Source organism: Triticum dicoccoides, chromosome 1A (assembly GCF_002162155.2).
Source record: "Triticum dicoccoides isolate Atlit2015 ecotype Zavitan chromosome 1A, WEW_v2.0, whole genome shotgun sequence".
Classification (NCBI taxonomy): domain Eukaryota; kingdom Viridiplantae; phylum Streptophyta; class Magnoliopsida; order Poales; family Poaceae; genus Triticum; species Triticum dicoccoides.
In genome coordinates, this window is record NC_041380.1 from 587,875,846 (window position 1) to 587,888,205 (window position 12,360).

Here is a 12,360-nt window from a genome sequence, read left to right on the forward strand (position 1 = left end):
CCCGCTGTGAGCTCTCCCCCTCTAACCCTGTCCCTCGCCCCCGGCGGCCACCATGGGCGCCGCCCCTCCCCGAGCCCATACACACAGACACACAAGCATGATGAACACACACACACACACACACGTACATATGTATGAATTAATGCATGTATATATTAGTATATACGTATTTTGTATGTTTAATTAGTTTAGATTTTTTAGATTATTATTTTTTCACTAGTATATACGTATGAATGCATGTTAGATGGATATAATTAGTGTTTTTAATTAGTATGGAATTTTTTTATATAATGTTGTTTTTCAGTTTCTTAATGGATGTATAAAAGTTGTGTTTTGTGTTTTTAGTGTTATATGCTTAATTAGTATGAAATAGCATATAGAATTTTGACATATGCAATGATAGCATAATTAGTGTTATATAGAAATGTTAGAAATTTTAGTTATCAAAATCCAATCATTAAAAAAATATTACTTTTTGCGGGCATATAGCTAGTATTTGTTCTCGATGATGCCCAGCCCGCATCCTCGCCGTCGACCCGTCCGCGACGACGTCCGACTGACCCATGTCCGGGACTGGGCTTCACCGGGCTGGCACTGGGAGGTGCTGCCTGGAGGGGCGCGCCGCTTGATGAGGAACCCAGCCCCGGGTCTCGTCGTCGACCCTGATCTCGTTTGGTGGTGTTCGCGTGGGCCAGTTTCGGTGCGTAGGGAGCCGGCCCCGCCGGAGGTGCTACGTCGCCGTGTCAGGGAGGAGGACGAGCACGTCCATCGCTACATGGTTGCGTTAGAGGGCGGCAGGTTCTCCAATACCTGGCAGTTTTTTCAGGGATCTCACTTCAGCTATGATCCTGTGAGGGTTCCTTCTCTTTGGGTGTCCACCGCCCGCGCCGCAAGAACCGCGAGTGTCCTAGATTCTTCTGTAGTATTTGATCTTTAATTAGCTATCTAGCCAGTGATGTACTATTCAATATTATATATTATTCGAGACGATGTATTCGAGATTATATTTATTATTCGAGACGATGTATTCGAGATTATATCTATTATTCGAGACGATGTATTCGAGATTATATCTATTATTTGAGACGATGTATTCGAGATTATATCTTTTATTCGATACGATGTAATTTGAATACTAAATTGTTTTATATTTCTTTTGGCATAGTTAAATAAAAGCTATGGCAGACAATACCGACAGAGAGGGAGAACAGACCATGTTCGATATAATACGCGGGTCAGATGATGATCAGAATGAAGAAGATTATGACGGCTCCGAATTTCTAAACAACACCGGAGAGGGTGATATGATATTCGATCGCGACGACCGAATTGATGAAGTCATGAACTATGATTATGACAATGACGAAGAACATGTTGATCCTGAAACAACAAAGACCGGCGAGGTATATATATTTATATAAGCAGGCATCTGGTGATCATCACATGTTTTAAATGAGTTGAAGATATATTAACAAATCGATCTTTCTTCTTTCAGCCATCTGGATCGAGAAAATCTTTAGGCAACAGGACAAAATGAGGCCCGAACAAAAAGTTAAAGGAGGGCGTAAAGTATAATATCGAGGCAATCAAACCTAATGGTGAACCATTAGCGCCTAAGAAGATTGCGGACAAGTTCGTTCGTTAGTGCGGAGTTCTTGTGAAGGACCAACTCCCGATCTCCCTTCAAGAATGGAGAGAGCCAGCAAAGCCACGTCCAGATCTTACTTTTGTCGATGACAGACAAAAAAGTCTGCTTTGGGATACTCTCATGGAACATTTCACCCTACCAGATCATTTCACAGAAGCAGATGTGCAGAAAGTCAATGAAGCTGCTCTTAGGAAGATGGCGGTTGCATTCAAGAACCACAAGAATCGTGAATGAGACAAGTACGTCAAGGGAGGAAGGAAGACTCCAGTATTCGAGGGAACACTAGAGAATCAAAGTGCTCATTGGGACGATTTCGTGAAATTCAAGGATTCAGAATTAGCTAAGGAACGGTCGAGAATAAACAAGAAGAATGCCGAAAAAAAGGATAAGTTCCATAAGCTGGGGCCAGGTGGCTACGCGGTGGCAATGCCTAAGTGGGATAAGTCTGAGAAAGAGATGGAGGATGCAGGTGTCACTCCGGTTACTAAGAGCTGGCCCCCCAGGTGCAGGACTTGGTTCTATGCGCATGGGGGGGGAGTTGGACCCAAAGACAGGCAAAGTTTCGACGAAGGCATGTCTGAACGGAGCCGACGATAATATACTTGTTGCAATAGAAGAGGCTCGAACGGGGGTGTTCCAGCCCAACAGAGAGAACGATGAGCTTACACGTGCCCTGGGAAATCCTGATCACCCGGGAAGAACACGAGGCAAGGGCGCTATTCCGTGGTATGAGGGGTTTTCGGACTGGAACGCCGACTACAGAACCCGTGCAAGAAGGAAGATTGCGGAGGAGAAGCAGAGGAAGATGGAGGAGGAGAAGAGGAAGCTGGACTATGAACGCCTTCAAGGCCTAGAATCAGCGCACGCGGACTTGGTAGTCAAATTCCAGCGGCAGCAGGAGCAGATCGACTCACTTAGCCAGCAAAGGGGGTCTCAGCAGCTGCAGCAGCTAGCGGATGATCCAGCATTGGATACCACCGCCCCATCCATGCCGAGAAGCAGCGTGGGTTCCGCCCCATTTGACGCAATGCTAGATAGATACCCCGTGGATGACATCACGGAGAACACTAACTGCGAGCTACACTTCAGAATTAAGAACATATCCTTGAAGGTGGCGGACGGCGTTGCTTATACAAATTCCCCTGATGCAACCTTCCATTGCAACCCGATTCCAGCAGGATATGCTCGTGTCGTGGTTGATGAGATGGTGGACCAATATTCGAGGCTAGAGCTTGACATTCCTGGAGGTGACGAGGAGCACACACTTGGAGATGGCAAACATCGTATCATCCTATGGAGAAAGGATTGCATCATCTTTCGAAGGCCACCGACACCGCGTCACCCGACTCCTCGTTGAAGTCCGCCACCCAGTCAGCAGACTCCCGCTCCTCCAAGTCCACCAACGCGTGAGGCCACTCCTCCTCCTCCAAGTCCGGCAAAGTGTCAGGCCACTCCTCCTCCAAGTCCGACACAGCGTCAGACGTCCACTCCTCCTCCAAGTCCGGCACAACCTCAGGCCACTCCTCCTCCAAGTCCGGCATAGCTTCAGGCCACTCCTCCTCGTCCAACTCAGCCCCGTCAGCCGTCTTCGCCGCCTCAGCAATCGCAGAAGAGACACCCGCAGCTATGGTGCGTAGCGGTACGAGTCGAGGTCATAGTACAGGAAGTTCAGGCGGAGACAAGCGATATAAATATGGGCCAAACCTCACTACTCCTCTTCCTGAGAGGGCTTACGACGGGACCGAGGGGCAAACCAATGCCATAGTGCGGGCAGAAGTCGACGCCCATTTTGGACCGAAACCGCCACCGCCGCCAAGGGAGAAAGTGCCTGTGGAAGTAGTTGACCACTTCATTCGTATGGCTCAACCACCAGCTCCTAAGCCTGTTGACACAGACTATGAGCGCCACATCAGGAAGTTACATCGACAACATCTACAGAAGGAGGCGAGCTCGAGCTCGAGCAAACAACAAGCAGCTGTCAAAAAATGCGGGAAAACCGTTGCCCAGCTGGGAGAACAGGCGGTGCAATCGATCCCCCGCTTGTTGTGCCGTCAACAACACATGATAGTACGCGCGTCCAATATTATTGTGGGCAAACAGTTTACGTTCCCGAGGTGGGCGATGTGGTAATAACCCAGGAGCATATAATGCAGGCTGAAACTTTCAACATCACTGTTGGACAACTCCTCGAGATCGAGGACATGCATGTGCTTACAGAGGAGGAAATAAAACGGAAATATGCCCGGGGCCAACCTTTGGTCAAGCCAGAAGAGGTCAAGAAGCTCCCAACGAGAATGTATGAATTGCATCAATGGTACATGAACATTACCAAGAGATCCGATCGAGAGTCCCTCATGGTGCAAGTCAAGAAGGATCATTACTACCATCAGAAACCTGTGACCGTTGAGTATTCTGAACTGTTTCAGTTATACAATCAAGACGCACTCGACAAATCTATCGTCAGTTGCTATTGTCTGTAAGTGATTTCTTTCTGTAATTTAAGTCTCAAGCTAGCTGTAGTGATCCTTTTGATCAATCATTACCTGTATTTATCCTCACTATATTCTTTTCTGTGGTATTATGCAGGATGAAGATGTATGAAATGAGAAAAGGTGGACGCTATGGCATTGGGTTCATTGACCCAAACACCGTTAATGAATACACATGGAAAATAAACAAGCATCATGAAAAGCAGGTAGAGGACAGCATGCTAGAGTTCTTGAAGCGCCTCAAATACAATGAAGATATACTACTTCCTTACAACTTCCAGTGAGTCACACTTTTTTGTACTACAGATTCTCTGTTTTTGCCTACTAGCTAGCTACATGTTTTTGCTTACATATGCCCGCTTAATTAAGACATGCAAACGTGTGTGCATGCAGATTTCACTGGATCTTGTGTATCAATTAAGTTGACGCCAGAACAATTGAAATACTGGACTCACTACTCAAAGCAAATAGTGACTATAACATCTTGTTTGGGATAGTCAACAGGTAATTTCATTCATTATTAACTATATATCTCGGCCTATTTAGTTCGTCATTTCATGATATGAACTATTTAATAACCCCTTTATTCATTTTATTTGTCGGCGGGCAGGGCTTGGGCAAGGTTCATCAGCGTCACAGAAGGCGAATGGAAACGACAGCTGAAATGGTTTCGACCCAAGGTAAGTAATTAAGTAGTACTAGCTAGCTAGCTAGCTACCATCTTTTTAATTATCATGCTTGATTAATTATTATCTGATCAAATTAAATTCCATTCTCGTAATAAAGGCCCTGAAGCAGGCGCAGGGAACTGATCTGTATGCATTCTGCGTTTGCGAGAACATTCGCACGATGGCGTCCGAAAGGAGCAGATCTCAAAGACAGAAATGGGTACGCTTGTCAGAACACTATTCACAATTTTTACACCATTATCGATATCTAGTCACACAACTAATACACATGCATATTGATCTCCTTCTTAACAGTTCAAAAAGGTGCGGGACAAGCTCCTAGAAACGAAGCGCGGAGAAGCACTTCAAGAGGAAATAGCGGGATTTTTGCTCGACCAGGTCATAAATCCGAAGGGAGAATACTATTACCCGCTACCGCCCCCATCGACCAGGTCATGAACCACTTCCAATTGTCATCGTGCTCCGAAGGCAACATGCATATGTAGGAGAAATTGTATATAACTATACATGTGTGTATGTGTGAATTAATATGGTGGTTTGTGAGACATTGATGATATATATATGATTGGTTCTACTAGAAATTCTATTTATATATATATGTATATATATATGTATATATATATATATATATATATATATATATATATATATATATATATATATATATATATATATATATGCATAACGTGTACAATGTGTAGTATCGTAAAATAGCAGCAAACGAAAAAGAATTAAAATGGAAAACACAAAATTAAATGAAAAAGAAATCATAAAACCAAAACCCCCCAAACATTTTAGTACCGGTTGGTGTTACCAACCGGTACTAAAGGGCTCCCGGCCCCCGGAGCTGGCTCGTGCCACGTGGCTGCCCTTTAGCACCGGTTCGTGCTGAACCGGTACTAAAGGGGGGAGGCCTTTAGTGCCCACACTTTAGTGCCGGTTATGGAACCGGCACTAAAGGGCCTTACGAACCGGTGCTATTGCCCGGTTCTGCACTAGTGGTCCATGGGGAAACCCTTAATTATCGTAGTGATAACCTGCATGGGGAAGATACGGTGATGACATGTGTCTTATGAAGTCTACCTGGAGTAGCACATATTTTGTACCTGGATCCACCCAAATCAAACGTCAAATGTGGCTCAAGTATCCAACTAGTACCATGCTAGTGCATAAGTCAGAATAGACACGTACTGATTAGAATTTCACCTCTCTGAGAATCAATTCTCTGCTAGTTCCAGCATGTTACTTGTTCCGCTGCTCTCATTTATTTCTGTTGATGCTATTTTCTTTTCGTTCACAACCTACTCAAAATCTTTATTCACTCCTGCCCTTATTTTTCTTTGAGTTAACCATTGAATAACAATGGCAATGAATGTATGGTGGGGGTCACAGTATCCTGGGACGCAGGCGCAGCCGACTATAGGAAGACCGACTACTCTTGTCTTGGTGATGGCCGATTGCAGGACCATGTCTGTTAGGGCATATACGATCCGACTGTAGCCACTTGGCCTACTGGTGAAAATACCTTGGTTGCCGATGCCTTGGGATGTACATGAGGAGGGTGGGACTTCCTATGAGTTCAGCGAAACCAACAACTGGTCCATGATCTGGCACATCCAAGTCCCCTCAAAGCTCAAGATGTTTCTATGGCGACTAGCCCGGCAGTCAATGCCAACCGGGACTGTGTTGGAGCATCGTCACATGGCAACAAAAAATACTTGCCTGCTCTGTGGAGCCGTGGACACATGGAAACATGCACTGATTTCATGTCCTATGTCTACAAGTGTATGGGCGCTGGCACCTGAGGAGTTGGTGCACCACATGCTAGAGCGAGGAGAGGAGAACCTGAAGGATTGGCTGTTTCCAATACATGAGATATTAACAAAGGAGCTATTTGATCGCTTGGTGGTTTCATTTTGGGCGATATGGGGAGTCGGGCGGAAGGCCATCCATGAGAACATCTTTCAACCACCCCACTCGTTGAATAGTTTCATATCTAGCTACTTGGGTGAGCTGCAGGTTATCAATGCCAAAACTCATGCTGTGACGGCGCAGAGAACGTTGAGCCCAAGGAGGTGGTGGCTGCCCCCAATGGCAGGCAATGCCAAGATGAACGTCGATGCGGCTGTGTCTAGGCAGGGATTCAGGTCTATTGGGGTGATATGCAGAGATCATGAAGGTATGTTCATCGGTGCTTCGACTTTTCGCTTCAGAAACATTGTAGATCCACCGACCCTTGAAGCTCTAGCCATTAGAGAAGCTCTGGCACTGGCAGACGATCTATATTTGCGGTGGATTGAAGTTGCGTCGGATTGCAAAGTGGTGGTGGAAGATTTACAGAAGGACAATTCTGTGAGCTATGGTGCAATTGTTCATGAAATTATAGCCCATTCTTCAACTTTTGATTTGTGTAGTTTTAGACATGAATTTAGGAGCTCCAACTATGAAGCTCGCAACTTAGCGAGGCATGCATTATCTCTCGATGGTGGCCGCTGTGTCTGGTTAGGCCATCCCGGGAACCTACCTTCCGTCCCTGTAAACATTATGACGAATTAATAAAGCCTCGCGACGTTGTCTTGAAAAAAAAAGTTACAGCAAACATTTCAGTAAAATTAAAGTATTGGTGTTATTGGTACCAAACTAAACTTGGAACAGGTTATGCTCACAAGTGATCACAAGCTTTCTGATAAATCTGATTTTCTTAATATGGAAGGACATACAATTACACATATTATTATTATTATTATTATTATATCGTTCAACTAAAATATATTATTACTGTATATGTCGGTTTAGTATATCTTGTATAAGTAAATTTTAAAACCATTTTTATTTGACGTAAAACTAAGCATGTCGGCATTAGTTGTATGTGGCATTGGCATGTGGCAGCACATACACACTTCTCAATCAGGTCTCCTCGAAGTCTCTGAGCTTCCAGTGACCATCGGAGTCCCTCACCATGGACTTGTTGTTGATAACATGCCAGTTGGGCGGCACTGGATACTTATCCTTGAGCGCGTCAACACCCTTGTTCACCAGGGCCACGTCGCGGTCCACCTCAAGTTTGAACCCTCCGCCGGCACCCTGGAACCCGGCCACGCCGTGCAGGTAGCACTCGAGGTTGTGGCGCGTCTGCACAGTGCCCGGCTGCTTCAGGTATGGCGACCGGCCAGTGTCCACGAGCAGCACCGCCGTCGCCGCATCCACGTACCCGATCGGCGGGTATAGGGGCACCACGTCGCCGGCGTTCCTCATATGAAGCGCACGGAGGTCTGGGAACGAAGCGAAGGCCGACTTGAAGCTGTCGTTGCCTACGTGCGGGCTCGCGAAGAGGATCGCCGTCACTGGGCACGGAGGCTGCTGCTGTGCCGAGGAGGGCGGCACGTTCACGCCGTGGGAGACCATGTCGACTGCGTTGAGGGTCGCCAGCGACGCGCCAAGGCTGTGGCCCGTGACGGCGACTAGCAGCTGGGGGGCGCCTGTGGCGCGCCGCCTAGCTCAGGCGGTGCTAGCTGGGTAAGCGCCCCTTCAGCTAGTTTGTTCAGCTCTTGTTAGCACATACACGTGCCAGATATCATCAACTATACGAACTTAATTACAAATTCATTTGAATAACTTCAAATATCACTGATGCAAAAGTCAAGTAGTATGACAATCTAGAAGTCATGGCAAAAAAATATTAGTTCCAATTGAAGCAACACCCACGCTTCCAAGAAGGCAAGATCATAAAGCAACACGTATGTAGCAGCTACCAACCTTTGCGCCATCGCGGGCCTCCGCCTTGCCCCTGCCTTGAATATGAGCACCGGCATTGGTGCCAGCGCCGCCTTGTCGAGCACCCCTTCACTGGTCCTCTTCCTTGTCGGCCCGGCCGCCATGCCGGATCCATCCTGCATGGTGCACAGGTATATCACGCAATCCTTCCCAACCTTCTTTGTGCCGCCACGCACTCTGCCCTGAATCTGGACACCAGCATGGCAGCCAGCGACACCTTGTCAAGCCCCGTCCGCTGGTCCTCTTCCTCATCGGCCGCGTGCCGTGCCGGGTCCCATCCGATGCACACCGTCCCTCCCTGCATCGCACATACAAGTAGTTCAGGTACAGACGAGGCACATCGCCATGAACGCCGCCATGAGCTCCAGCGTCTCACCAGAGCTGCAGCTGGTGTACTGTCACAAGTGAGCTTGTCGATGAGACGACGAAGTCCGCTACATCAGGTGTACCCTCCATCCATTGATGTCGCAGCTACCTACAACTTGATGTCATTGTTAACTTGTTATCTGCCTATGTCAGTCATCATCTTAATACCAAACAAGCAATGGAAAATGAAATCTTAAGAAAATTAATTTGTGATTAATTCTAATGCATTGCTCAAACCAACATATGTATAAACGAAGTGGAAAGTAATGACAAATTATGAGTTGAATATCTAGGCACCATGTCACTTATTTTGTAAGTATGAAACAGAACATACCTGCAAAATGTAAATGTGTTCTTTGGCACTGCACATTGACAAATGGAATTGCAAGTTCTCTTTCATATTCTTAAGAGGCCTCTATTCTTAATGCCTACTTTGCAAAGCATCAGACAGTTGTATTGGTGCTGGCTCAAATTCTTTGTCGCAGTTAAATGATAAGTAGAGAGGAAGTTAACTTTGATTCATGACCATCGACCCTTCGTTGGGCATTTGGACGGAGAGGAATCCTCCATGTGCCATTCCTCCTCTTGCTAAGGGGAGGCAGCTGCAATGGAGCATTGCATCACTACCTCTTTCGACAGTCGCCTTTGCCTTTGGTGTTTCCTCGAGCACCGCAGACCGTGAACTCAATGTAGGTGCTTCCTCAAATGCTTTCATGTACAATGTTATGAGGTACTACTCCAGGTGCTTGATCTCCAGCTCCAGTGTGGCAACCTCCCTTATCAGTTGGTTAGTTGGCTGCCAAAGAAAACATCAGTTTCATCTGATGGAATATACTATACTATACATGTCCTAGTAAAAACAAGTGTCACCTTGAGGATTGCCCTCTCATTGAATAGAGTAACTGAGCAGAGTTAGGACCCAACGCTTTCTTCAGTGCGCCGTGCACCGTTTGCTGATGGTCAAGGTGCCTCTCCATCTGCACAATCTACATCAGATCATCGTCATCCCATTAGACCAAAATGCTGGGTGCATCCAGAAATGAAAATGTTGTAACAATTCTTTCAAGATGCAGTCTCTGATTTCTTCTGCATGTGAGCTAGTAAGAACAGAAAAAAAAAGAATTGCTTCCTGTCTCTTTTCTTAGGATGTCTTGCGTGTCACTCTTGGGATGGATTCCCTTGTTGGTTTCGTTCTGCAGACGAGAGTTTGAGTTCCTACCATTCTGGAAGACACCATAGAAACAAAACAAAAAAAATCTCAAATCTGCAGAGAACCAGTGGTATATGAAGCACAAGAAAAAGGGTAACAAAACGGGAAACTTACTGGCTTTGGGTGATTAGAAACTTTCTGCGAAGAAGGCTATGCATCCTTGCATTTTTCTCCTCTAAATCGCTGCCATTACTCAAAGCATAAATACATTTTTATACGCATTTATCAGCATCAATCAACCTGAGAAAAAGGTAATGTTTCCAACCTTTTGGAACGCTTGTGCCTAGATGGGGTATTGTAGGGGGGATTCACTGGTTTGGCCAAGGATCTGTGCCCTTTCTTCTCCAGTGCCTCCATCTCTCTCATTCTTGAAACCAACCAAGAAGTGAATGAAATCAGAAGAAGGAAACCATGGCAGGCACCAAAGTACAAGTGATCAAGAAGAAAACAAGCTTGCGGTAAGACACAGGGAGAGAGAAATGCAACGAAGAATACAAAATAAATAAATAAGAACTCGTACAATTTAGCTGGTGCAGTGTACGGAATTAATTGAAGGCTCAAGCAGTGAAGCAGAAGTGGGAGAAAGAGAGTTGAAGGCTCGAGGAACGAAGCGGGGGGAGTGGGAGAGAGAGAGGGAGAGGGAGCACCCACTTGCCTGAACAACAGCAAGGTTATACACATGCATGTTCACTAAAACGAGTTAACAATCCTAACTCCTAAGCTAGTAGGTTTTGCATATCTCGGTTTCAATTATTAATTTTCATCATTTCATATGGAAGCCACCAAGCTAGCCTGAAATACTGGAGCTCTTCACTAAAAATGAATGTAAAAAAAATCATGTGCAGTCGTCACCACTCAAATGAATATTGACTTTTGCAGGGGCTTCACTAAATGAATGTAAGCAAAATGAATCTTAAAATATAGTTGTGCAAATTATAATAGCTCCAAGAGAGCAAACAATCAGTGCTTTGTCTATGGATTTAGATCTAGCAAAACCTGCAACAACTATAAAAAGGAAGAATACAATAGCTCATCTTCTCTGAACACAAAACAACGCCGGCGTCAGGTCATACCAGTTACTGAAGGAAGCTTCATAACATCATCAACTGGAGTGACATTGATTAAGATCTGCTTGCACTTGTGCTGAGGAAAATCTATAGTTGCCAGGCTTCGTCAATATCTTGAAAGAAGGAAGCACCCTTGTATCCAGTTTCAGCAATGAACACATCTTCTCCTAAAGGAAGACAATACAATCAGACGATTCTTAATCAATGCCAAACACATCTCCTCACCAGGTAAGTCACTTTAATGGCCCCTCACATACATCACATTAATCATTGTTTCTACAGTTCCACAAGCAATAGACAAGAGGGACACAAATGATCTTTAGACTCAAACTATTTGCCACCATCTTTGTGTTACTGCAACTGCAAGCACACGCCTGACTACCTAAGATCTCATTTCCTCCATTTTCAACATATACATTCTCACATCAGGAACAAATCTGCACCGTCATTAAATAGCTTGGTTAACTAATCCGAGCAGATATTTGACAGAGTAAAACAAAAATGAATAATCTGAAAGCTAGCACGATTTACCCCGACGAAATATGCAGGGCACGGCACCCCTAAAGTCATTGTCCTGGGCCCGGCCTGGCGTGAACCCGCTGCTTCGCTCCACCTCCACTTGAAGTAGTCGCTGCAGCCGGCAAGAGTGGCTCCTCCGCCGTCGCCTCAAGCGCCCCCAACCCTCTCTCCTAAAATATTAAAAGGCAGTACCAAAAATAAAACTTGTAGCCATCTTTTATGATGAGACGGATTGAACTAACACTCAGAGGAACCGCATAAGTTTTTCATATAAAGAAGTCACTACGGATCATATAGTAAAGAATTGCATATATACTCACTGCATATAGGCATTTCCTCAAACATATTGTGAGCCATTTACATCCATCCTTAGGGCCAGAATGAGCAAACATCTTGAAATTAATGGCAGAATCATATCCAACCTCAATCTTCGGAGCAAGAACACACATAGAGGAATAGGATTGATCCACCATCACTTCATAGTTGTCCCCTTTCATCTGCCTCCTCACCTCCTCTCTCTCTTCTTCTCGACCCGCCACCCATCGCCTCCTGTCACCTATACATAGGGCTTCTCTGCATCTCGCTGCCCTAGCCCAAA

At 45.5% G+C, this 12,360-nt stretch overlaps 1 protein-coding gene and 2 long non-coding RNA genes across 3 annotated transcripts in view; all 3 read right to left on the bottom strand.

Annotated features, from left to right (window-relative positions):
• Nucleotides 1-7,733: 7,733 nt before the first annotated feature.
• LOC119356355 (phospholipase A1-II 7-like) overlaps nucleotides 7,734-12,360 on the bottom strand; it is an 11,632-nt gene continuing 7,005 nt past the window's right edge. The window contains exon 4 of the mRNA XM_037623308.1: nucleotides 7,734-8,284. Coding sequence (XP_037479205.1) covers nucleotides 7,734-8,284 — 551 coding nt within the window. The remainder of the gene's footprint in view (nucleotides 8,285-12,360) is intronic.
• LOC119345564 lies at nucleotides 8,413-9,309 on the bottom strand. The gene is made up of 2 exons (XR_005167093.1): nucleotides 8,977-9,309; nucleotides 8,413-8,898 (listed from the first exon to the last, which is right to left on the bottom strand). It is a non-coding gene; the product is annotated as an uncharacterized LOC119345564 (long non-coding RNA).
• Nucleotides 9,389-11,917, bottom strand: LOC119345490. Its single transcript, XR_005167069.1, has 6 exons — nucleotides 11,775-11,917; nucleotides 11,250-11,410; nucleotides 10,442-10,543; nucleotides 10,291-10,359; nucleotides 9,837-10,189; nucleotides 9,389-9,762 (listed from the first exon to the last, which is right to left on the bottom strand). It is a non-coding gene; the product is annotated as an uncharacterized LOC119345490 (long non-coding RNA).